This window comes from Thamnophis elegans, chromosome 5, assembly GCF_009769535.1.
Source record: "Thamnophis elegans isolate rThaEle1 chromosome 5, rThaEle1.pri, whole genome shotgun sequence".
Taxonomy (NCBI): Eukaryota; Metazoa; Chordata; class Lepidosauria; order Squamata; family Colubridae; genus Thamnophis; species Thamnophis elegans.
The window spans coordinates 34,324,230-34,351,942 of NC_045545.1; the positions used below are offsets into that span (position 1 = coordinate 34,324,230).

A 27,713-nucleotide genomic window follows, 5' to 3' on the forward strand; every position below is an offset into this window, starting at 1 on the left:
CCTTTTGTGACCTTCTGATGAGCAAAGTCAATGGGGAAACCAGATTCACTTAACAATCATGTTAATAATTTAACAACTGCAGCGATTCACTTAACACATTTGTCGCTAAATTTTGGGCTCAGTTTTGCTTGTATGCCGGCTATGTGTATTCTGTTGATATAACTGATGAATAAGCTTCAGATGTTGCGTTATATGTCTACGTTTGGGAAACAGCTCCATATCTTATGATTGTATATGTGGGTGATAAGACTTTGCTGTGGGGAAAATTTGCTTAAATTATAATCGGCATGGTCCTTGATGAAAACAAAATACTATAGTCAATTAAGCCCCAACATATATTTAGATGTCAGAGAATACAGTTACATAGGTCTATTCTTCTTAAAAACCTCCAGTATTGGAGTTGTGGGTACTCCAGCACTGGAGGCTTTTAAGAAGACTTTGGACAACCATTTGTCTGAAATGGTATGAGGTTTGCAGCCTGAGCAAAGGGTTGGACTAGAAGACCTCCAAGGTCCCTTCAAACTCTCTTATTCTGTTATTCTGTTAAGACTACAGGAGCCAATCTGGGTGGGTCACTGAGACCAGAGGTTTAATCTTCCGTGCTTTCAGATTCGTGCTGGAGCCCATCCTCAGGGAACTTCTCTCTAACTGAATACATGCTTTGACCTCTTCTATGCATAGTATTTATGTGATGCCTGGTTGTGTGTGGCTCTTTATTTGTTGATTGGGGTGTTGATGGCTGGTTATTAAGTCATTGGCTATTGTTTCCTTGTGCTGCCAAGTCCTCAGCTCCTAAATACCTAATAAGCTGGTGGTAAAATAGCACTCCTGTTGACTGACAAAGGGCTCCATTACCTAGGCTTCAATAATTTCCCTGGCTACCTTTGTATTTGCTTGGTCAACAACTGTGAAATTAAATGTATTTCCTTGTTCATTGCATAAACAAGCTACCAATGATTTTGGGTCTGACTGCTCACTTGTGTTCTTGCAATCTGGTGGGCTCCAGCATGACTCTGAATGCTCAGAAGACTAAACCTCTGGATACTGCAACATTATCCCGGGACACATATATTTGCCTTCATTCTGTTAAGACTGGATATAAGAGGCATCTCTAAGAAGAAACATTTAGATACAGGAAAAAAAGATTGAGCAATTCTTAAGCTGTATGTATAAACATCCAATTCTTGTGGCTACTGATCATTCACCTGCCCGCAGCAGCTGCCTGCGCTCCAGAGTGCCTGTCTGCAGCATGCACCCACCTCACCCATAGCTCTTACCACCAACCCTTATTCACTAGTCTGCTTGTTATGAGGTTCTCTCTTAACGACCCACACAGTACTGGGGTTATGATGGCAACTGGGATTGCTGGGATTTCTGTCACCAACAATGTGGTCATAGGATATTGCACATTATCACCACTTTGCTTTGGGTGTAAGATTTCAGGGTCTTTCCTCAAGAGGGGCTAAAATATGTTGTCTTGGTGAAATATAGTAGGTTTTGCTTGCACAAAAATGGATTAGTTGTGTAAGGCAGTTCTGAAGTATATGAGACCTACAAGGCACAAAAATAGAGAAACTGAAGGCCATTGAAAGCAAATATATCATAAAAATTAAGCAGGAACCTCCCAGTCAACCAAAATAGCTATAGTACAGTAATAAGGTGATGGCCTAGGGAAGGATCTAACTTAAATGACTAATTTCAGACCATTGATATATTGGTTAATTCTACTATTGTACCACCAATCCATACTCCTTGTTTTCCTCCATCTCTTGTATTCTGGTGAACATCAGCATCAAATGCCACAGATCATGAACAACATCTTGTTCTCGGCATATCTTGATTTTCAGCTATGTCTCTTTGTGAGACTTATAGAAATAGAAAATAATGCAAAAAATGTAATCAAGTAATAAAAAAGAAAGAAGAGCTGTTACTAGGCAGTCCTCAGGCCAACTTATCCAAGGATGTGGCAACAATTTTATCTTCTTATCACTTGCTTGATTCTGAAGATGGCCTCTTAGCATTTTAAGTGGCAATAGGTGATCCTTCAGTTTCTTGCTTGGAAAAAAACTTTTTTTTACAACATTGATAATAATCACATTATATCGAGAAACTTTGAAACATTTCTTCTTCTTTCTTCAATTTTTCTAGAAGAAATCCATGCAGAAATTTGTTATGCTGAATGCTTGCTTCAGAGAGCAGCTCTTACATTCTTCCAGGTAAGGTTGTTGTTTCAGAACCCAGTATTGTGAAGGCAGTCAGGGGAATGTGAGAATGGCAAGAGATGCAATGATCTATGAGTTTTTGTTTTAAATACTTTATCATGTTTTATATTCAACTAATACATAATTATTAAGTGAATTTCATATTTTAATCTATAAGCTTCATATATATTTTATTAGTTTAATAAAATTGGCACTTGTTCATTTGAAGGAAAACTATCCGGGCTAGCGGGTTGTTGTTTTTTTTCATTGTGGTGCCTTCCTCCCTGCCAAAGTATACAGCACAATTATCCATTCTGCTGCTGCACAGCTTGTCTCTCTGTTCAAATATCTTCTTTCTTGGCATCTCTCTTTTGTTTGCAGAAACTGCAAAAGGAAATGATGCTGAGGCCGTATATAGGAAAGAAGTGTATTTGAAATATAAGAGGGAAAGATGGAAGACCATTATTGTTTTTGCAGGTTTGGGGAGAAAATTAAATAATAACTTTAGCTGGAAAGAAAATAGACCACAAAAAGTTGGGTGCAGAAAAGTGTGTGTGTGTGTGTGTGTGTGTGTGTGTGAGAGAGAGAGAGAGAGAGAGAGAGAGAGAGAGAGAGAGAAGGGAGGGAGGGAGGGAGGGAGGGAGGGAGGGAAAGAATGAATGAGAATATCCTGCAGGTTTAAAAGCCAGGAATAAGTTAAAATTCTAGATTTTTGCAGGTGAACTAGCAACTCATATTAATAAATGGTATTTCTGAGCTTACTATAAAGCCCATGAACAAGGTCAGCATAATTTCTCCCATAAAGTCTACAATAGTAACTGTAAGCGCCAAGGATATTTGGTGTTCAAAGTTAAGTATTTCATGTTCTTTTTTGTTTTTTGTCTTCAATTTACCACCGTCAATGCTGATAAAATTTGATCTGAAGTACATTTAGTGTGCATTGCAATCTTATGCCTAGTAAAGCCGATTGAAAGGTATCATTTTATAGTAAACATGTATAAGATAGTTATGTTTTTATAGTTTAAATTTAGTAGAGGAATTTGCTGAAGCCATATTAGAGGGTCTGTTTATGTTTGTGGTTTTGATGATAACCTTTTTGAATGAATTGAGTATTTTCTTAGCATGTTTTAGCAAGGAACAATTTCAACTTCCTGTTAATATATCAGATTTATCAAAAACGAGATTGGTAACTCTCATAGTGTGCTTTCAAAATAGCTAAGTAGTGGGAAAATTTCTTTATTGCAAGAGTGAGTTATAGCGATTTGCCAATTAATTGTCTCAGAATTAGTCACTGTCTAATTCTAAAGCAAAAGTATTTAATTGACTAATAAACTGTAATAGACAATCTATTCTATTTTTCTTAGGATGAAAGCATAATTAGCTTTGTGAAAGGCAGCATCAAAATAAGAAATAGTTATCAAATATACAGGTATGTAGTTTTTGAAATTATTTGATAATTGATATTTTTGCAGTGACAAGCTGTATTACGCTAAATATTTCTGAAAAGCAGAAATTTTTACTTGTCACCTAATCCTTTAAGGTAGAGAAGATCAGGAAATATACTCCACAGGAAGACCAAAACTATACTTCTTGCAAGTTTGATTGTGTTACTCCAGAGGTGGTATTCAGCAGGTTCTGAACAGCTCTGGAGAACTGGTAGTGGAAATTTTGAGTAGTTCGGAGAACCGGTAAATATCACCTCTGACTGGCCCAACCCTTATCTATTCCCTGCCTCCGGAGTCCCAATTGATTGAGATCAAATAGGGATTTTGCAGTAACCTTCCCCTGCCACGGCCACCAAGCCTATGCCCACAGAACTGGTAGTAAAAAATTTTGAATCCCACCACTGTGTTACTCCTCCCTCCCCTCTTATTCCCCAATCAGTCAGGGAGGGATCCTCCTGAGTCTCTTCTTAATACTACAGGTAGTCCTTGACCTATGATCATAATTGGGACCAGAATTTCAGTTGTTGATTTATTTGGGCGTTAAGTGAATCATTTTGCAACCATGCTTACCATGGTTGTTAAGAGAATAATACTGTTTTTAAATGAATCTGGCTTCCCCAATTTACTTTTCTTTTTGGATGCTGTCTGCAAAGTTTGCAAATTATGATCACATGACCCTAAGATGTTGCAACTGTTGTAAATGCAAGCTGGTTGCCAAGCTCCTAAATTGACATTATGTGACTATAGGGGTGACGTGACAGCCATAACTTTACAGATGGGTTATGGAGGCTGTTTCAACTTTGAGCTGATATTAAATGAATGATCAAAAGTTGAGGACTATCTGTGCTGCTAATTTATTTGAATTTCTTTTTATTTAATGTGTTTTAAGTACAATATTTTATACTAAAAGTCTCACAAGAGTTACAACACTTAATAAATACCGTAAAACAATTTGAAAAATATAACAATAAAACAACAGATTTTAAAGTAGAAAAAATTGATGCAATCAAAATCACAATTAAATTATTGCAAAGCCATTGCTGCTGCTTCTTCACATTGATAAATAGGCCTTCAGATCAATGCCTTCAGGACCTTCCCAACCTCTGTGTCTTCTTTCTAAATGTTCAGTATTGGAAAGAGACACTACATAGACTAGTGGTCGAATCTGTTATCGGAACTTCTGTTTTCAAGTTTGGAGTTAATTATGTCTTCAGCCTTGAAGGGAAATCTGGGAGGCCTTATGGAATCCCGTCTCAAGAGGCATAGGATTACAAAATATTTTAAGTATGTTTAAAAGACTTCAAAGCCGTCTTCCCATTTCTGTGAAAGGAATTTTTCTATTGTGCTCCTACCAAGAAGGTCCAAATGTGTATCTTGCTTGTTTACAAATAACATCTGGTTTTTCTCCTCTGTCTCGGCTAGTAAGTGTTAAATCGGGTGATTGAAGGCACACTCAGGCTTCAGAGTAACAAACAGCTCTTTATTAGTACAAGTCAACTATGTACAATCCAGTGAAGGTTCAGTCTGACAGCAGCCCTTTTATAGGGAGCTGTCATACCCTTCAACCAATCAGATTGAATTTCTGTTCCCGCTGGAACAGAGGATCTTGGTGTAAACCATTACCAATGTTTCTGGTATCTAACAGTAAGTATCTCTTAAATTTGGTTAATTCACCAGATTGGTTGTTACAGGAAGTTTTTTCATTCACAAAATGGTAGCGTGACATCTATTCACTATAGCAATAGCAGTTAGACATATACCGCTTCATAGTGCTTTTGCAGCCCTCTCTAAGAGGTTTACAGAGTCAGCCTATTGCTCCCAACAATCTGGGTCCTCATTTTACCCACCTCGGAAGAATGGAAGGCTGAGTCAACCTTGAGCCGGTGAGATTTGAACTGCCAAACTGCAGCTAGCAGTCAGTTGAAGCAGTCTGCAGTACTGCACTTCTAGTAATGCATTGGCCTATAGTTGTTCTCACCGTTATTTCCATAGAATGGAGATCCTATGAAAATGAAACACATACTAGAGGCTTACACTTGAATTTGCAGCATCCTCGCTTGCAATTCATGTAAAAATTGAAATATTCCATTCACTTTCTAAAAATCAGATGATCCAGGAAACCAGGAAATTGCCAAGAAAGATGTCTGCTCATCGGTGGAACATGCACCATGTTTGAGACCCAAAATTAATTATTACTAATGACCCTTAATAATTGCTGTATGTAAAAAAAATATGATTGCTTTTATTTTTTTACTTATTTGTTTATAATGAGATATTTTGTTTTGCTAGGGTACTGGAGAATCTATTACAGTCTCCCAGTTATGTTAAAGGAGAAAATCATCCCCATTTTGAAGTTGGTGTGAAGTTGGGAGTTGGAGCATTTAATCTGGTATGTATTGAATTTCTAATAAATTTTTAAATTGAATTATTTTAACTTTGCACCAATTATTCTGGTATTAATACTATGCAGAACACCAGCAAATAGTCCTGCATGTTGTAATTTAGAGCAATGGCTCTTTCATATGAAGGCCTTATTTTGGAATTGTCTCACCACAGTTATGTAACACATATCAAAATTATATCAGACAGATGGATATAAATATTCGCTGTATTAAAGAATACACATAACTGAACAACATAAGGTTCAAATTGAATTTGAATAGCTTTCCAAGATCTATTCAATTTATTCTATTATTAAAAAGTTATCAATAATTGCAGAGGTTCACAGGCAGCATTCTGTATATTTGGATGAAAGTCACCTTTTAATTCCACATATTTCACACAGGAAGGAAGCTTCAATTATAAATGCTTTAGTTTGACTAGAATTTTTAGCTTCATCAACTGTCTCCTAGAACTCCTTAGTTTAGAATTAGATTAATATTTTTATTAAAAGGCTTAAAGAAAAATAATACCTCTGTGAGGAAATTATTTTATTTTAAAGCTCTTTATGAAATATATTACAGTACAGGTATTTCCAGGAATGCAGTACAGGTATTCCCAGGAATACAGTACAGGTATTCCTAGGTATATAACAATAGAACAATTGTTGTATTGTTATATACAGGTGAAACTCAAAAAATTAGAATATCGTGCAAAAGTTCATTTATTTCAGTAAAGCAACATAAAAGGTGAAACTAATATATGAGATAGACTCATTACATGAAAAGCAAGATAGTTCAAGCCATGATTTGTCATAATTGTGATGATTATGGCTTACAGCTCAATGAAAACCCCAAATCTACAATCTCAGAAAATTAGAATATTACATGCAATCAATAAAACAAGGATTATACATAGAACAATATCGGACCTCTGAAAAGTATAAGCATGCATATGTACTCAGTACTTGGTTTGGGCACCTTTTGCAGCAATTACTGCCTCAATGTGGCATGGCATGGAAGCTGTGGCACTGCTGAGGTGTTATGGAAGACCAGGATGCTTCAATAGCGGCCTTCAGCTCTTCTGCATTGTTTGGTCTCATGTCTCTCATCTTTCTCTTGGCAATGCCCCATAGATTCTCTATGGGGTTCAGGTCAGGCGAATTTGCTGGCCAATTAAGCACAGTAATCCCACGGTCATTGAACCAGGTTTTGGTGCTTTGGGCCATGTGGGCAGGTGCCAAGTCCTGCTGGAAAATGAAGTCAGCATCCCCATAAAGCTTGTCTGTGGAAGGAAGCATGAAGTGTACCAAAATCTCCTGGTAGACGGTTGCGTTGTCCCTGGACTTAATGAAGCACAGTGGACCAACACCAGCAGATGACATGGTTCCCCAAATCAACACAGACTGTGGAAACTTCACACTGGACTTCAAGCATCTTGCAGGGTGTGCCTCTCCATTCTTCCTCCATACTCTGGGTCCTTGGTTTCCAAATGAGATGCAAAAGTTGCTCTCATCAGAAAAGAGGACTTTGGACCACTGAGCAACAGACCAGGTCTGTTTTTCTTTAGCCCAGGTAAGACACTTCTGACGTTGTTTGTTGTTCAGGAGAGGCTTGACAAGAAGAATACGACATTTGAAGCCCATGTCCAGGGTCCGTCTGTGTGTGGTGGCTCTTGATGCACTGATTCCAGCCTCAGTCCACTCCTTGTGAAAGTCCCCAACACTTTTGAATGGCCTTTTCCTGACAATCCTCTCCAGGCTGAGGTCATCCCTGCTGCTTGTGCACCTTTTTCTTCCACACTTTTCCCTTCCACATAACTTTCTATTAATGTTCTTTGATACAGCACTTTGGGAACATCCAACTTCTTTTGCAATTACCTTTTGAGGCTTTCCCTCCTTATGGAGGGTGTCAATGATGGTTTTCTGCACAACTGTCAGGTCAGCAATCTTTCCTATGATTGTGATTCCTACTGAACCAGACTGAGAGACCATTTAAAGGCTCAGGAACCCTTTGCAGGTGTTATGACTTAATTAACTGATTAGAGTGAGACACTTTGAGCCTAGAATATTGCACCTTTTTACAATATTCTAATTTTCTGAGATTGTGGATTTGGGATTTTAATGAGTTGTAAGCCATAATCATCACAATTATGACAAATCACGGCTTGAACTATCTTGCTTTGCATGTAATGAGTCTATCTCATATATTAGTTTCACCTTTTAAGTTGCATTACTGAAATAAATGAACTTTTGCACGATATTCTAATTTTTTGACCTTCAGCTGTACCTAGTAAGGGGACTGCATTATTAACCAGTACTTATGATACTATTAATATTGGCCATATAAGATCTTGGAGCTCATCAGTTGCAAAATTGTCAAATGTTTACATTATTACAGAGGTGCAACAGTTCTTTTCAAGCTGCCTCTGTAACACATCCTGTTATTTTCTCTATATGTTTCATTTGATAATTTTTTTCACTATAGTGCTTTGCTTCAGTGCTAAAGCAAAGCAATGATTCGAATCTTTCGGTCCCTCTACTGAGCAATCCTGTACGGCAGAGTACACTAGGCTTCCTCACAACTCATGCTGTATTAAAAGAGATTATCTCATTTACTATTGAATTGATAATCCATCTTTTTATTTCAAGGTTACTTGTGACTTGTTCAGTTCTAACTGCTTTGAAGCATAGAATAGCTTATTTCTTTGACATCTTTGTACAAACTTCTCTCCACCAAATAGTCTCTCTGAGATGGCTCTGAATAGTAATAGGACATTTTTATACAAGTAGGGCTTGACTTCACGACTGGTCACTTAGGGACCTTTTGAAGTTAAAAGGGATCCCCCAAAACTGTCCCAGTTTTGAAGTTCTGATGTTAGTTCGTCTCCCCCCAACAGTCATATGTCAAACGTTGGGCCTCAGCAACCAGTCCATATTTATCGCTGTTTGCAGTGTCCTGTAGTGATGTGGCTGCAATTTACATTTTTTGCCCCAAACTGGCATTTACCTCTGGTTCCTGGCAAAACCCACCCGTAGGTAAAATTGGTTCACTTAATGACGGCAATATTTGCTTAACAATCACAGTGTTCATTTCACGACCACCACAAAAGTTATAAAATCACATGGTGACCTGCTTTACAGATGTACCACTTACAACTGTAATTATGGGTTGTAAGTTGTTATGTAAGTTGTTATGTTAAGTCAGTTATGATCGTAAGTCAAGTTCTACTTATGCTGTATTTAAGAATAATAAACAATAGGAAGATGAAACGGCCTCAGAGAAGCCATTTCAGTGGATATGGATTACAATGTAGACTGTAAGACTGTATTTTTTATTAATGAAGAACTGTACAATTTAGTTATGGGAAGCTGTTACTTTTTTTTTTTCCACCCTCGCTCCAGACTCTGTCAATGTTACCAACAAGGATTGCACGATTACTAGAATTTGTTGGGTTTTCTGGAAATAAGGCAAGTGTTTAATCTGTAACTATTCAGTGACAAAGAGTACAGGTTGCCCTAGACTTACAACAGTTCATTCAGTGACCATTTGAAGTTACAACAGCACTGAAAAAGCTGACTTATCACTATTTTTTACATTTACAACTGTTGTTGCATCTCCATGATCATGTCATCAAAATTCAAATGCTTGGCAACTGACTCATATTTATAACAGTTGTACTGTCCGGTGTCATGTCATCACCTTTTGCAACCTTCTGACAAGCAAAGTTAATGGGGAAGTCAGATTCACTTAACAACTGTGTTGCTAACTTAACAGTTACAAGCATTCACTTAACAACTGTGGCAAGAAAGGTCATAAAATGGGGCAAAATTCACTTAACTATGTTCTCTTAGCAACAGGAATGTTAGGCTCAATTGTGGTTGTAAGTTGAGGACTACCTGCACTTCATATATTATTGTTTGTAAGAGGTACATGCGACATAACTGTATTTGTTACCGTTTACATTTACAGATGCAAATGGTAGGTCTCTCTTGCATGCAACTTCCCATGGATTTTAATGCTTGCTCTGTACATGTGCACATCAAAGGATGGGGCTTGAGGCATTGGGAGTGCCATTTTTTTTTTTAGCTCAGTGGTGGGATACATACATAATATACTGTATGCAAAGCAGCTATAGTTCCATTTCTATTCCCTCCAAAAGCCTGTCATAAATTGAATACATTTAATAATATTTAGCTTTGCTAACTGACTCTCAACTAACAGTCCCCAACCTTTCCAGGTCTGCAGTCTGGCAGCGGTAGCAATGGTGGTGTGGCGAGGAGAGAAGATGGTTTCGTGAGCCCACCTACCGCTTGTGTAACTGAAGCTTTACGCCCTAGCACATTTGCCCACCACTTGCTTGGCTTGATTCCCAACAGGCTGTGGACCAGTCCAGGCTATGGACTAGTGATTGGGGACCACTAATATAAATTATACTTATTTTTCAGATGAGAACTGTTGTAGAAAGGAAAAGAGAGATGTATCCAAATAGCTCAATAAACCTTAACAGGAAATTGAATTTTATACTCCTTAATCCAAGTTTGCATTAGCTGTCTGAGATATCTACCCCAAAACATAATTAAGAATTGCAACTCCTTGTTTTAGAAGAGGAAAATTCTATTTATGATAAAAGAAGGATGTGTATTTTTGGAATGATGGTGAAAAAACTATAAATACTGAGCAAGAAAATTCTCAGATCAAGAAATTGGTTGCTAAATTAGCATAATTAATATTTAGATAATCTATTCAGAAGGTTCATCAATTGTAATATTTGCTAATCTATTATTTAATTTGCTTAATTTTGCTTTTTACTTAAGAAAACCATTCAGTATCAGTTCTTCTGACACACTAAGTTCCTAATTATTCTGTGGCATTCCAGTATTTCCTGTGCTTGCTTCCGATCTATCTTTGGATTTTATTCATGGTGGAGTCTTACATGGAGAGATGTAGGGGAAATTTTAAAAAGTTAACCTAACCAATATGCATCAGCAAAATATTATTTAGACATTATAGTTATATTTAAATATAGCTTCTATTACCCTGCCAACTTTATTATTGACCTTACTTGGGAAATTGATATGAATTGTCTCTTCAGTTCTTCTGGATTATTCTAATATTGACTTTTGCTGCTTTAGGAACAATTTTTAAAGTTTTATTGTTATCATGTTTTTGGTTCTAGTTTAGTTAAAAAAATTTTTTAAAAAATACTGAAATAACATTAATAACAAAAAGACATTTGTAGTTAAGCCCCCCTTCTAAAGAAATCAAGCCTGCTAAAATATGCATTTGCTAAAACAGTTTATGTGTAAACATTATGGGACAGCGATTGCATAAATGAAACAGATCACGATTTAGCAATTTTGTGCAGCTACATGTCTACAATTAAAAGATAGCATGATTTAGTATATATGTAAGACAGATTATGTGCAAACACTACTTCGTTTGTATGGTATTTCACAAAAGAGATGATTAATTACATCATCAACATTTAGGGCAACTTACAATGGTTGGTATCTCAGGCTAGCTGTGTAAGTCATCTAATTATCTGATGCAGATTTGATATACTGAGAGATACTAATCTTTTGGTTTCCTTGCAGTAGAACAGACAAGGCAAGCTAAGATGTGAATAATTTGTAACCCTTTATCTATCGGTCTGTGTTACAGAAATATGGCTTGCAGCAACTTCAAGAAGGAGCATCAATGTGTGGCTTTAGGTCTGTGCTGTGTACTCTGCTACTGTTGTGCTATCATACTTTCCTGACCTTTGTGTTAGGTAGGGTTTCCTTTTTTCTCTAAAACTAATCTTTTAAAATAATCCAATATAGGAAAGATTCAGATTCATGGCAAAGTTTAACTATTTTAATGAATTAACCATTTGAAAAATAATACTGAATTCTTCAGGTGTGGTTGGTTGCTGCTTCACAAAGTCCTTATCTTCAGGAAGTAAAAGCCACTTTTAAATGGGTATAGTTTATTCATCAGATATGTATAGCTGCATTGAAATGATTTTAAGCCTGAAATACTGTTAGAATTAAAGAATAGTAAATACAGATAGTCCTTATAACAGTACATTTCATGACCATTTGAAGTTACAATGCCATTGGGAGAATGTGATATATAATCATTTTTGACACCTACCACCATTGCAGCATCCGCATGGTCACTTGATCAAAATTCAGATGCTTGGCAACTGATTCATATTTATAACAGTTGCTGTGTCCCGGGGTCATGTGAACCCACCTTTCGCAACCTTCTGACAAGCTGAGTAGTGGGGAAGCCAGATTCATTTAACCGTGTTACTAACTTAACAATTGCAGTTATTCATTTAACAACTGTGGCAAGGAAGGTTGTAAAATGGGGCAAAACTCACTTAACAAATGTCTCGCTTAGCAACTGAAATTTTGGGCTCAGTTGTGGTCAAGGACTACCTGTATTCTACAGGTGAAACTCGAAAAATTAGAATATTGTGCAAAAGTTCATTTATTTCAGTAATGCAACTTAAAAGATGAAACTAATATATGAGATAAGACTCATTACATGTAAAGCAAGATAGTTCAAGCCATGATTTGTCATAATTGTGATGATTATGGCATACAGCTCATGAAAACCCCAAATCCACCATCTCAGAAAATTAGAATATTACATGCAATCAATAAAACAAGGATTGTACATAGAACAATATCGGATCTCTGAAAAGTATAAGCATGCATATGTACTCAGTACTTGGTTTGGGCCCCTTTTGCAGCAATTACTGCCTCAATGCAGCGTGGCATGGAAGCTATCAGCCTGTGGCACTGCTGAGGTGTTATGGAAGACCAGGATGCTTCAATAGCAGCCTTCAGCTCTTCTGCATTGTTCGGTCTCATGTCTCTCATCTTTCTCTTGACAATGCCCCATAGATTCTCTTTGGGGTTCTGGTCAGGCGAGTTTGCTGGGTAATCAAGCACAGTAATCCCACAGTCATTGAACCAGGTTTTGGTGCTTTTGGCAGTGTGGGCAGCTGGAAAATGAAGTCAGTATCCCCATAAAGCTCATCTGCGGAAGGAAGCATGAAGTGCTCCAAAATCTCCTGGTAGACGGCTGCGTTGACCCTGGTCTTAATGAAGCACAGTGGACCAACACTAGCAGATGACATGGTTCCCCAAATCAACACAGACTGTGGAAACTTCACACTAGACTTCAAGCATCTTGCAGTGTGTGCCTCTCCATTCTTCCTCCATATTCTGGGTCCTTGGTTTCCAAATGAGATGCAAAAGTTGCTCTCATCAGAAAAGAGGACTTTGGACCACTGAGCAACAGGATTTTGGACCACTGTGCTTCATTAAGACCAAGGTCAATGCAGCTGTCTACCAGGAGATTTTGGAGCACTTCAGGCTTCCTTCCACAGACGAGCTTTATGGGGATGCTGACTTCATTTTCCAGCTGCCCACATGGCCAAAAGCACCAAAACCTGGTTCAATGACCGTGGGATTACTGTGCTTGATTGGCCAGCAAACTCGGCTGACCTGAACCCCATAGAGAATCTATGGGGCATTGCCAAGAGAAAGATGAGAGACATGAGACCAAACAATGCAGAAGAGCTGAAGGCCGCTATTGAAGCATCCTGGTCTTCCATAACACCTCAGAAGTGTATAATTGTAATAGAGACTATGTCAAAAGCAAGATTTTCCCTATTTTCCTAGGGTTCTTTTTCAATTTACCGGTATGTCTGCTTTTAATTTTGTCGGACCAACTATTATGCTTATAATTATTACAACCAAAAAAGACCTTCTCATATAAATTTTTAAAGTTATGATTTAACAACTGTTCCAATCATTGAGCTTGTGTAACAAAGCCTCTTTAAGGAATAGGGCTTGCTGATTTGAGGCACCGGTTGGAGTGGAATTGGGGATTTTTTTCCCTCATAGTTTCAGTTTTGTTGAATTCCCATCAAAATGAAGCTCATATTTGTTGCTGGTTATCACCTATAAAGTCCTGTATGGCACAGGACCAGGTTACCAGTTGGATTCCCTATCTCCCATACCTAACAAGTTAGGTATCTCTATAAATTGTTAAACAAATAAAGTAGTTCTCTGTTAAAACAACAAGCACTTTCATTTGTTTATACAAATCCAATAAACGGATCTTACATTATTAGAAGTACATCATTTACTGTTTCATTTTAATAATTCAGCCAGACTTGGGTTTCCAATCTTTCTTTCAGTTTCTTTCAGTTTCAATCTTTCAGTTTATTCTACTTTTTCTTCCTATTAATCTAGGGATAGGTAAAGGAAATGTTGAAGAAGCAGAGAAACTTCTCAAACCTTACCTGATTCGATATCCAAAAGTAAGATATATGTTAAGTCGATCTACCAAATACTTTTATGCAATGCCTCATTTTTTTTTTAAATACACAAAAACTAATGTTTTCTCTTGGATTTCTTCTAGGGTGCCATATTCCTGTTTTTTGCAGGGAGAATAGAAACAATAAGAGGCAATATTGATGAAGTGAGTAATCTGCTTTTCTTTCTTTCCCATGCTATTATTTCAGTTTAAGAAAAAATATTTATGATCACAAGGAGAAGTGGAGGGTAAGGGAAGAGGCTCAGCTCCGCTTCTATCGCCACCCCCCCGCTCCCGAGAAGCCGGCTGCGGGCAAGTCTCCACAGCCCTGGTTCCATCTCCAAGCAGCCCCGGGAGGAAATGGGCCAGCTCCACTTCCCTCCCCGGACTTTCCGGGAGCAGAGGACCCGCATTCCGCTCCCCTTTCCAAGCCCCGAGTGGCCAGCTTCAGCTCCCGTTGCTTTCTCCCATAGCTCCGGCAGGCCCGCCGAGGAGGAGCCTGGATGAGGCGGGAGTGAAAGCCGCCTCCTGCCCGCTCCGCTGCCTCCTCCCAGGCCCGCCCGGCCTCTTCCTTGCCCTCCGTGGGCTGGGTGGGGGTCGGGAGCAGCCGGACCCCCCTCGGCCGGCACTTTGGCTGTGGAGAAAGAGGCAACCGCCGGGCCAAAAGCAGCGGAGCAGCCCCCAAGTCCAGACCAGACCAGCGTCCAAGTCACAGCGCTCCAGCCTCCCCTTCTTCAGCTTGGACGGAGCTGTGACACCCAAGCTGCTGGGGGCGGGGGCCATCTGAGTGGCCATGATCCCCCCTCCCCAGCCAGCCAGCCCACCCAGCCCATTCCTCCCCCGGCGCGGCGAGCTCCAGTGGGCTGGGGCTGGCAAAAGAAAGAAAGCGCCAGCCCGCCAGCAGAGGCGGGTAAAAGACCCACATCTGCTGGCGGGCTGTCCCTCTCTTCTCAAACAAGCTGCCCTCCCTGCCTCTCCCCCTTTCCTCTCTTCTCAAACAACCTCTCTCTCAAATTGAGAGAGTTTGTTTGAGTGAAGTAAAGAAACAAACACACACACAAATTACTTACAATAAAAAATTACTTACAAATTACAATAATTTTGAATTCCTCCCCCCTCCCTCCGACCCACATACCTTTTCCAGCTGTGTCACAGAGGATTTCAACTCTGCTCTTGCTTGTCATGATGAAAATGTGAAAATGTAAAAAGAAAAAGGCAAGAGCTGCTGAAGCCAGGCTGGGTTAGCTGCTGCCTGAGTCCCCAATGGATGACTCTGCTTAACTGTTTAAAAAAAGCCTCTAAAAAAAGTGCCCTCTGCAGGAGGAGGTGAATCATGTGCCTCCTTTGCATAAGGAATTTTTCGCCTTTTAACCCTTGCTTAACTCTGCTCAAGTGATCATAAAGATAGACTAAAGGAGGCACGTGGTTCTCTCGCCTACTCCTGCAGTTAAGCCCTAAGCAGAGTCATCCACTGGCAGCAACTACCTCAGCCTTTTTTCTTTTAATTTTTTTTTCTTTCCATGATGACAGTGGTGAGGCCCTGCCTCCCCTGCCTCCTCTGACTGCACATTCCTGTCTACACACACACACACGATAAGTAACTGAAACATTGAAGCTCATGTATTATTAAAATGGGTCAATTAGCATTAATACATTTCTATGGAAATGGATTTGAACTAATAATATTAGGAGCAAATGGTTGGTTTAAGGTTTAAGAAATACATACATAACCACTTGGTTATGAAGTAATCTCAGCCTAATCCTTTTCTTTCAATTTAACCTACCTTACAAGGTTGCAGTGAAGATAAAGGGAGCATGCTGAAAAACTATGTATCTATATTACCCTGAATTTCTGGAAGCATCAGTGGAATAAATTTAAAAAACATTCAATAAATAACGGGTTGTAAAGGAAATGACTACTACCATGTACTTTATTTGTATTATCTTCTCACACAGTTGTTTTTTATTTTCTTGGTAATGGTTTCAGGACATTAGTGTTAGTTTCTTAGACCAATGAATGTTTGGAACATGTATTTTAAACTTACATTAATATCCAGTTAGGGTTATATTTGTTTTTGCTTTTTCAGGCTATCAGAAGGTTTGAGGAATGTTGTGAAGCCCAGCAGCTTTGGAAGCAGTTCCATCACATGTGCTACTGGGAACTGATGTGGTGCTTCACATATAAACGACAGTGGAAGATGGCATATTTCTATGCAGATCTGCTTAGCAAAGAGAATACCTGGTCAAAGGTGAGTTAAAAACAATGATGCGAGCAGGATTACAGATGGGCCTTGACTTAAAATCATTTGTTTAGCAACTGTTTGAAGTTACAATGACATTGAAAAAAGTGATTTACAACCAGTCCTCACAACCATTGTAATATCCCCATAGTGATCTGATCAGAATTCAGGCACATGTGTTTTTGACGGTTGTAGCATCCAGGGGTCATGTGATCACTATTGCAACATTCCTAGCAAGCTACCTACAAGAAGCAAAGTCAATGGGGGAAGTCGGATTTGTTTAACCACCACATGATTCACTTAACAACTATAGTGATTTGCATAGTAATAACTGTGGCAAAAAAATTGTCTCAAGTATCTGTAGTTGACAAAAATCAATGCAGGTTTGCTCACAAAATCATATCACTGATAATAAATGTATTCCGGAACATCTTTAAAGTAGTTTTGACTGACTTCTGCAGAATAAAAATAACATAAAATTACTTCTGGACTGGAGGGCAGTTTAGGAATGTACTGCTGACTTTATCATAGAGTAGTGGTTAATTTTCCTTTTTAATTAATACAAAATAGTATTTGCAATTTAAATGGGAACGTTCAGTTTGCTTTATAGCAATGCTTTCTAATATATAACATACAAGTAGTCCTCAACTTATAACCATTCGTTTAGTGGCCACTCAAAGATAAAACAGCACTAATAAAAGGGAGTAGTGACTGTTTTTCACACTTATGACTGTTGTAGCATCCCCGTAGTCACGTGATCAAAATTCAGATGCTTAGCAACTGCAATGTATTTATGATGGTTGCAGTGTCTTGGGGTCATGTGTTCCCCTTTGGAGATCTTCTGACGAACAAAATCAATGAGGAAGCTAGATTCACTTAACAACCATATTACTAACTTCACAACTGCAGTGATACACTTAACAACTGTGGCAAGAAAAGTTGCAAAATAGTGCAAAACTCACTTAACAACTGCTTTGCTTAATAACAGAAATTTTGAACTCAATTGTGGTCGCAATTCGAGGACTACCCAAATGTCTTAATATGATGTGTGAACCCAATCAGTGAATGTATAGTTAAAAAATTATTTTTATTCCCATGAACAGTACAGTTGATCATTGTCTTCCCACAAATATAAATGCGTTGTTTTCTTAGATTTGAGAAATCTGAATTAAAATTTCCAGTCGAGAGTATTTTCTTTGCTGTGCAACTACATGCGATTACTTCAGTGTTAAAGTGACCAAATAAGCCACATAAATTAAATTTGAATCCTCCCTGGCATAAATCTTAAAACTGGCTATATAGGAATTACATTTTACTATTTTCTAGGGGTTTTTAGTTTCCCCTTTTAAAAATAGCAAGCCCATTATGATTTCTTTAAATTACCTGTCAAGGCCTGCAAGCCATCTTTTCTTTTGGACTCAGGCCTGCCACCCTTTCTATTATTATACTATGCAGTTTCTATTGTGGGGAAATGGGAGAGGGGATTCTACAGAGTTGTATGATATGTAGCCATAACAAAATTATTTCTAGAAAGCCAAGGTCATCCTTTGTCTCTGTACCTCTGCACCTGACTGAAACTGGATGGGTGTAAGGTGCCAGCATGACAATGGAAGATTGGACCATATGATGGACTTGTGGGTGTGGGGTCAAGATCTTGAACTTTCAACGGGTGGGAAAACCAGGATGCTTTCAGATTCGGGTTTTCCCAGATGTGCCAACATGGCTCTCTTAATAAATTGGAACTTTGAGGAATCCTTTGCCTCGGACTCTGATTTAATTTTGGATGCTATTTGGAACCCTGACACTAGCCTTCCACCACATGGATATACTTCTCCCATTCTAAGCACATGGTTTGATGAGACTGAGTAAATGATTCAGTCATAATTTCTACAATGTCAGTCTGTGTATATAGGCCAAATGTTTATCAATTCCAGTAAGGAGAGGACCCAGAAATAACATACCGGTAGAATATTTATGTTTAAAAGTAGTGCTGTTAATCTATAATATAACCTTACGGACCCTTTTTTTTGTTTTTAAGCATATAAATACACACCAACATTAAGAGTACAAAGATAGCTAAGTTAAGGTGACCAGATTTTCAGATTGGTAAAGAGGGACACCTTTGACCAGGGGGGGAGGGGCTTGATTAAAAATTTTATACGGAGCAACAAAAATTTTCATACAACGCAAAAATAGTATTGTAATATTTTTTTATTTCAACATAACTATAATTTACAAATATAAATTGTAACTGTTGCCAAACATCAAAATTTTGATCCCATGACCATGAGGATGCTGCAATGGTCATTAAGTGTGAAAATGGTCACTAAGTGTGAAAAATGGTCATCAGTCACTTTTTTCAATGCCATTGTAACTTTGGTCACTATACCACCTTTCTTGCCACAGTTCTTAAGTGAATAACTGCAGCTGGTATTTTGTATTTTGTATTTTGGATAGAATCTTTTTTTAAATAGTCTAAGACAATTTAAAAAAAGAATCCACACAGAATAAATTGAAGTAAAACATTTCAAACTATTCCACACAGAATAAATTGAAGTAAAACTATTTTAAAAAATTCTATGCACAATATATTTCAAAGTATTGTGCATAGAATTTTTAAAAATCGTTTCACTTCAATTTATTTTGGATAGAATCTTTTTTTAAATAGTCTAAGACAATTTAAAAAAAGAATCCACACAGAATAAAACTATTTTAAAAAATCCTATGCACAATAAATAAAATATTATTTTAAAATACATTAAGAAAAGAAAAGAAAAAAACCCAGCTCACTTACCAGCAGGCAGGCACTCCAAGTCAATCCAGAATGATGTAGATGTTAATACAAAGAACTGAGCAAATTAAAATGGTGAAATTAGTCAGGAAAATATTTTTCAAAGAAACTTTGCCACCATTTTTTCCACACGAGCCGACCTCCAACCTCCGTGCCCCTCCCCTCCGGGAAATCCAGGAAGGAAGACTCACTACTTCTCTAGCCAAGTATTTCCTGGAGCTCTATGGTACTGGGTCATTTTTTCTTATAAAAGTAAGTAAAATGGGCGGGAGGGGGGTCTGTTTTCTTGCTTTAATGTTTTATCTTCAATGAAAGTACTGAGACATAGAGAGGGTTTAGATAGAGTGTCTTTTGTCTTGCCCCAGTTAGGATTTCTTAAGCAAATCCACTGGGCTTTCAACATGAAGCCAGAAAATCGGGACTTTTTTAAAACGCCCCGGGACACGGGACAAATTGTTATAAATCGTGACTGTCCCGCCAAAATAAGGACGTCTGGTCACCTTAGCTAAGTAGAAGAAGAAATGGGCGGGGGGACCAGAACTGATGCACATTCTTTTTTAATAAATTGTATATCTATTTATTCTGTGTATCACGTGCTTGGCAAATAATTATGACTGGATCCTTATGAAAACAGCCCATTATAATGTTGCATTAGATATTATATTGCTAAGAAGGATACTATTTTTTTTTTACAGAACTCAGAAATTCTGCGGTATAATTCAATTGCTCACAAATCAGCTCTGTATATATTTATATTTTCTTGCTGACAGGAATAGTTATTTTCCCATTACTACAAAATAATACATTTTCTGCTTCTTTCTGGCTTCAACATTATTGATCTGCATGCTGTATTTGAGATGATAACATGAATTTATCTCAAAAGTATTGTTTTCCTTTTAGGCTACTTATGTGTTTATGAAAGCTGGCTACCTCAACATGTTTGGGGCAAAAGATTTTAAACCTTTTGGAGATGATGAAGTTGAGCTATTTAGGTAAGATTTTTGAAAATAAAATAGATGTCAGAATGGAAAATAGTGATTGATATTGAGAGAAGTAAATCTTCTTTCATTCAATCACATTTTAACACTAAAGCTGTCATTGTATGTGCATGTGTGAATTTTATATTTACATCATCTTTAAAGTTAAGGAGGATCTAATGGAATATTCTGTTCATGGTTATGAGTTAAATTGTGTCATAATTATTCAGGAAAGGATATACGTTCTTCTGCTGATCATCATATACTTGCCCTGCTGGTGGTAATTTTTGAGCTAAGAGAATGGCATTTTCCTAAGGCAGGAACAATTTCTATCTGGGTCATTCTGCCCATTGTTAGCCGAAAATCTCCCTGGAAGGTCATTCATTGTACCTCTTCAGATTCTTCCAATCTCTGGACAGAATGTAGTTGTCTGTAGCATCAAATGCTTTTGTTATATAATACAGGAGCAATATCATTTTTTTCTCTTCTGTTTTGACTTCTCTAGTTTTTTTTCCTAGTTTTTGAAAGATTACAGTTATCATACAGGAAACCATTTAAATGTCTATCTCTTGTTTTTCTTCCCAGGGCTGTGCCTAGTTTAAAACTGAAAATAGCAGGGAAATCCTTGCCTACGGAAAAGTTTGCAATTAGGAAATCCCGGAGATACCTTTCCCCAAATCCTATTCCACTTCCTGTGCCTGTTTTGGTAAGCTGGAAAAGATACCTCCTCCACATCTGTTTCTTATATAGAGATAAACTAGTCTATGAATGTTATAAAGATTGATTTGATTTGAATATGTACATGGACCTAAACATTATATACAAATTCTCCTGATATTTCTTTTAATTTGATGCTGGAGAGAAACACTCCATAAGGATTCTAACCTGCTTTTATCATGGCATGAATAAAACCCATTGGGTGTGCATGTCTGAAAAGCTGGTATGCTTTGTTTTGCTTATCACAAATAAAATGAGTGGATTATATGAACCAATCTTTCCCAGACAGGTATCATCTAGTGCCGTGATAACAAACCTATGGCATGCATGCCACAAGTGGCACGTGGAGCCATATTTTAGGGCACACGAGGCATTGCCCTGTCAGCTCCAGTGCACATGTGCGCACTGGCCAGCTGATTTCAGCCTTCATTTTTGGGCATTTTTCACCCTGCAGAGGCTTCAGAGGGCAAAAAACGGCCCCAAGGGCAACCCATAAGTCAGAAAATGGACCATTTCCAGTCACCGGAGGGCCTGCAGGGCGGCGAGGGAGGCCATTTTAACCCTCCCCAGGCTCCTGGAAAGCCTCTGGAGCCTGGGGAGGGCAAAAAACGGGTCCGCCATGCCATCACATGCCAAAAGCAGGGGGAGGGCAGGAAGCGCGCGTGCATGCACGTGGGAAGGCACACGCACATGCTCCCCCCCCCGCTTTTGGCACGCAATGGCAAATAGACTAGCCATCATTGATCTAGAGTGTTGGACATATTGAGCATGAATATGACACTGAATATGAATATGATACTGAAGTCCATCACAGAGAGAGTCACATTGGATACGTCAGATGTGGAAAATAGCATATACACAGATGTATGAGTTCACTTAACCAGTTGTACATTATGAGAAAAAAGTACAAAATAATGATGAGATCTGTAAATCAAGCCAATAAGTGACTCATGCTGGATAACTATTAACTATGCAAACTATTATATATAGAGTTTCATAGTGCAAATGGAGAAAACTATGTAGGTGGAAAGTATTTATGAAAAAGCCACATTTATAGTGCACAAATAGATGTGTATCTCTTTGTTTCAGAAAATGAAATTCTTTACTTAATTGACTTTTTGCCTCATTTATGGCTGATAATCATTTTTTGTCTTTCTTGGTGGAACAGCACAACAAGAGCACCAGATGGCGCTCCCTAATAATGAAACTGTATCTGAGGAATTAGAAATTGGAATTTCACTATTTATAGCAGGCTGTTAATAATTAACTGCAGCACCAGGCCAATTATGATTGTGGTGGAAGGGTCCTTATTACCAGGCGTATGAAAGAAAGTGTCTTATATTGTGGTTCTGTTCCTTCAAACTCCTGGCTAATTGAAACTGACACAGAAAGGACTTTTCAGGAAAGAATGACAAACTGGAAACAGCTTCACTAAAAGCAGATCCAACAACTTACTCTGGAATGCAGACCCAGTAAATAGATCAGGTCTTCATAATTCTTCTCCAGACAAGAGGTCTTAAGATCATGTGCAAGTGCTCCAGACAATTGCTCCTCATTCATAAAGGAAAATATTTATAGCTCAGGTTTTTTTTTTTTTAAAAAAAGTACTTGGTGTTCTTTAACCTTGGATATTTTCTTGCAGACGTTTCATTACCAAACTAGGTAACATCATCAGTGCACAGTTGCTCCTCACTAGGATACCACAAGACAGTGGTTTTTGGTGAATGAAGAGCTCTGGGACACAAGGGAAAGCTCAAACCATGGCCAGCACATTTATGGATACATACTTGGTTCACATACTTCTTTTTCTAATCACTTTCAGAAGTTGCTTATTAATTTAGTTATTAGGAACTTTTGGATGTACCCGTTTAAAAATACTGGATGAGATTCTTTTAATTTTTTTAATAAATAGCAAAAACATGGTTTGAACCTTGAAAAGTTACAAATGAACTAAGGATCCAGAATGGATTTGAAGTCAAATTTTGAAATTAATTATAAAAGTCCTTCTTGTGGAAAAATACTTTTTTGAATTATTTTTAAAAAATGATAGGGTAAGACTTGGAAGGTTAGACACCAGAGTATACCAGAAGGAAGTAAAGATTACAATTAAATAAGAAGACCATTTAAATTTGACTTTGGTAACATAGAATGAAGAAAAATATTTTAACATTGTACATATTGAAGGATATTTTTGAACAATGGACCCAGAACCTAATTTTATGAGTGTCTACCTCTATAGATAAGTTTTTTAAAAAGACATTACAGAAGAAGAACAACTTTTGCCTGATGAAAATGATATGAAAAAAGATGCTACCTTGGACAATGTTCCCTCTAATTTTTTTTCAGTGTGTGCGGAAAAGTATAGTGTTCAAGCGGCACATTTTCATGCCTGAGCACCTGAACTTTTTTTAGCCATAATTGCCATCAGAGCAGATGTTGGGAGGGGGCAAGGAGGAAAAGGGTCCCCTCCCTCTCCCTCAGACCGCCAGGAAGGAAGGGAGGCAAGGGAGGGGGAGGGAAAGGAAAGAAAATGGGAAACAAGAAAAGGAAAGGAAAAATGAAAGGAAATAGAAAAGAAGGAAAGGAAAAAGGAAAGGAGAAAGGAAAGGAAAAGAGAAAGGAAATAGAAAAGAAGGAAAGAAAAAAGGAAAGGAAATGGGAAAGAAGAAAGGAAAGGAAAAGTGAAAGGAAAGGAAAAAGGAAAGGAAATGGAAAAGAAGGAAAGGAGAAAGGAAAGGAAAGGAGAAAGGAAAGGAAAAGAGAAAGGAAATGGAAAAGAAGGAAAGGAAAAGGAAAAGAAGGAAAGGAAAAGGAAAAGAAGGAAAGGAAAAGAGAAAGGAAAGGAGAAAGGAAAGGAAAAGAGAAAGGAAATGGAAAAGAAGGAAAGGAAAAGGAAAAGAAGGAAAGGAAAAGGGAAAGGAAAGGAGAAAGAAAAGGAAATGGAAAAGAAAGAAAGGCAAAGAGAAAGGAAAGGAAAAAGAAAGGAAGTTAGAAGAAGGACAGAAAGGAAAAGGAAAGAGTGGAAAGGATTGGTACTGCTCAAAAATCAAGTCTCAAGATCCCGTGGACACCTTTGGCTCAGGCATTCCAATTCCACGCTGCTTCCCTCTCTCCCCAAAGCGAAGGGATCACAGAAAAAATGGCAATGCCTGAGAAACCCCGGATGTGCAGAGAAACAGCAAATCCCATTTTCCCAGGAACTGACGAAGCCCCAGAGGACCAATGGGAATTCTCCCTTCTGCAGTGTCATCAGTCTCCGGGCAGAGTCTTCCTTGATTTCACCAATCACCAGATGGAGGAGAGAGTTCGGTGCAGAGAGAGAAGGGAAGAAGGGGGGATATTTTTAGTCACATTTAAAGATATTAAAAAACACTGCGCTGCAGTTTGAAACTTGTGCACGGTGTTTTTTGTTACCTGCGCGGCCGCGCAGGCATGCAGCTTAGAGGAACGCTGACCTTGGAGATACAAGTGAAATAGTCTGGTATCTTAGTAATTAAAAGGGATATTTCTGCCTTCCCCAGACCTCTGAAAGCCTCCATAAGGGTATGCACGGCCATTTTGGTGAAGGGGCAGGGTTTCAGGAGGCTAAAAATGCTGTATTCGATGTATAAGATGCACCCAGATTTTCAGCCTCTTTTTTGAGGAAAAAAGGTGCGTCTTATATTCTGAAAAATATGGTAGTCGGCTGGGAAACAGAGCCAAGCCTTTCTTTTTGCATCAATTGACTCTGGAACCCTTGCCTGCTCTCACATACCAGATTGGGCACTGCTTTGAGGCTAAGTCAGGCTCTTCAGGAAGCAGCTACAAGATGATGAGGATTGGTCAGAGAAAGACAGGCTAGAACCGTGATGGGAAACCTATGGCACACATGCCAGAGATGGCACGCAGAGCCCTCTCTGTGGGCAAACGCGCCTTTGCCAGCTGCTCTTCTGGTTTCCCGTGCACACATGCACATCAGCCAGCTGGATTTTGCTGGCACCAGAGCACCAGAAAACGGCCTGAAAACAGCCCAAATATCCCCCCCCCCCTAAGGGTGTTTTTCAGACCATTTTCACTGTGTTTTTTGACCATTTTTGGGCCAAAAAACAGCCTGAAAATGGCCCCCAAACCAGCCAGAAAATGGCCTGGCAACGGCCCGAACCCCCCCCCCAAGGGCATTTTTGGACCATTTTCAGGCTGTTTTATGGGCATTTGGGGTCAAAAACAGGCTGAAAATGCCCCCCCAAAACAGCCAGAAATTGGCTTGAAAAACAGGTATGCCAGCCAGCTGGTCTTTGGGTTTCCGGCGCTCCGGCACGCGCACATGCATGCACGTTCCAGTTTGGGCACTCAATGCTGAAAAGGTTCACCATCACTGGGCTAGAAGCTCGGGCTGCCCAATGTGTTGACCAAGGAGGAAAGCTGGGCCTGGTTGCTCTACTGGTTGCTCTACTGCAAGGTGTGACAAGGAGTGGGGAAATCGGAGAGCAAACAGATAAGATCTCTCTGCTGAAATATTCTACAAGGCAAAGAAAGGCCTCTATCTTCTCATCAAAGAAAGAGAAGGAAAAGGGAAACGGAATGTGGTATGTGGTATGGTTTTTCTAGTTTGTTTATTTCTAACTTGGTTCTGCTAGCTACTGCTTCATTTCTGAAGATTCTGAGCAATTTACAAGTGACAATCAAAAATTAGAATATACCTTCAGGAACATAACACAACCATGTGTTGCTGTGAACCATAGAATCTTCAGAGCCTTTCTGAAGATCCATATTTTAGGGACTTCAAAAATGCAATAGAAATATGGATGTGATTTGGGAAAAAATATTATAGTAATAAAACTAAGCACTAGTGTTTTGCTAAGTGCAAATTGCTGCCAGCTGGGAGCTAAGGTAAAATGGTCCTGCTTCATAGCTCTATTATGCAAGTAAGTCTTTCATTTTTTATTTAATATACTTGAATAATTTATTTGGGAGAAAACAGATCCATTCTTATGAATGCTCATTTTGGACATGGAATTACTGGTTTCATGGATGCACCCTGGTTTAATCCTATTCATATATTCTGTTTTCTTTAATTTTAAAATCACTCTCCCATTTACTGTTTTTCTTCCAGATTGGATTTGCATAATGAGTAAGAAAAGCAAGGTTAAGAGAAACACACATACACATACACACACCACACAGACCTAAAAAGTAGAGAGCTTTTTAATGGAAAAGAGTCATTTGAAAGAGGAAATTTATCTGATTTTAACAGAAAGGAATTACATTCTCTTCCACCTTAATCCAACACTTCCTACTATTAATTTTATTTATTTATTTGATTACATTTTTACGCTGCTCATGTCCCCTATAAGGTGACTCAGGGTGGCTTTTGCTTTGGCCTTTTAAGGTAGAAGATTAAAAGTTGAAATAAATTATTTCAAATAAATAAAATATGTTTTCAAAGTTCTGGGGAAATAACAACATACTCTCAGTGAGGCAGACAATATGTAGATCAAGAATTGCTGGTTGGCAGAGTTTTGCAAGAAGCAAAAAGAAAATTCTGACAGAACAAACTTAACAAAAATACTTCTCAAATAGTTATCTGATGTACTCATATATTTTGGAAGAAAATGTCTCCAGTAGTGTACATTATATTTCAATATTTTTTAGGAAATGATGTATATCTGGAATGGTTATGCAGTGATTGGGAAGTGCCCAGATTTAACTGAAAACATATTGGAGTCCTTAGCAGATGCAGAAACAATCCTGGAGAAAAGCCCAGGTAATCCAAATCTCATTTCAGATGCATCCTTGCAGAGAATAAAGACAAATCAGAGAGATTTTGCTTGTCTTGGAGTTCTAGACAGATTCACCCATTCTTCTGTAGTCAGTTGCTGGGTTAATTGCAAGATAGTAATGATAGTAGTGTTATCATTGGCAATTGTCTTATTTTCAATTACTCCACTATGATATAATTTTATGTTAGTTTGAGGAAACATGTTTCAGTTCTAGGAATACATTTGACATTTGGCAGTATGACCATTTGATCAGAATCTGTCTTAAGCAATGATTATCTCAATACTTTAAGAGTCCCATGATATCCTTGCATGTTTGAGAAACATGTTGGAAATTAGCACCCCAAAGAGCACAAGGCATACATTTAAGAAGGCAAAAGACAAACTTTTTAAAATTTAAGTATAGATTTCCAATAGAGTTCATGTGATGACAAATATTTGGTTTTTTTCCCCCCAGTTCAATAAAATAGGTAATTTATATGTTTACAAATTGGTAATCAGCAATCAGTAGTGTCTTCTTGCTCCTTATAATTGGGTCAGTTCTACTTTCTACATTTATTATCCTTCCCCTTTCTATTTATATATATATTAGTTTCAAACCTCAGATAAAATTGCTTACAGTGGTAGGAGAGCAGTTTCTGGGAAGTTTGAGGCTACAACTGACCATCTAAAGCAGCAGTCCCCAACCTTTATGACTTAGTGACCAGCTGGTGGGGGGAGAGGGGAACTGAGCCATGCAGCAATGAGACAGCGTGCACGCACACGTACATAGCTTGACTTGTGTGAGCTGTGGCTGGCATGTATGTGCATGCACATGCAACTCGACTGCAAGTTGAGCTCGTGTGTGCGCACTAGCCCACCATTTGCATGAGTCGAACTATACATC

The 27,713-nt window shown here is 38.4% G+C and overlaps 1 protein-coding gene across 1 annotated transcript in view; it reads left to right on the forward strand.

Annotated features, from left to right (window-relative positions):
• Positions 1-27,713, forward strand: part of TTC39A (tetratricopeptide repeat domain 39A) — a 53,437-nt gene that overhangs the window by 19,566 nt on the left and 6,158 nt on the right. Inside the window, exons 5-15 of the mRNA XM_032217846.1 lie at positions 2,149-2,216; positions 3,566-3,630; positions 5,936-6,035; positions 9,429-9,494; positions 11,689-11,797; positions 14,283-14,350; positions 14,452-14,511; positions 16,434-16,595; positions 20,278-20,369; positions 20,940-21,060; positions 26,703-26,814. Of these exons, the coding sequence (XP_032073737.1) occupies positions 2,149-2,216; positions 3,566-3,630; positions 5,936-6,035; positions 9,429-9,494; positions 11,689-11,797; positions 14,283-14,350; positions 14,452-14,511; positions 16,434-16,595; positions 20,278-20,369; positions 20,940-21,060; positions 26,703-26,814 (1,023 nt within the window). The remainder of the gene's footprint in view (positions 1-2,148; positions 2,217-3,565; positions 3,631-5,935; positions 6,036-9,428; positions 9,495-11,688; positions 11,798-14,282; positions 14,351-14,451; positions 14,512-16,433; positions 16,596-20,277; positions 20,370-20,939; positions 21,061-26,702; positions 26,815-27,713) is intronic.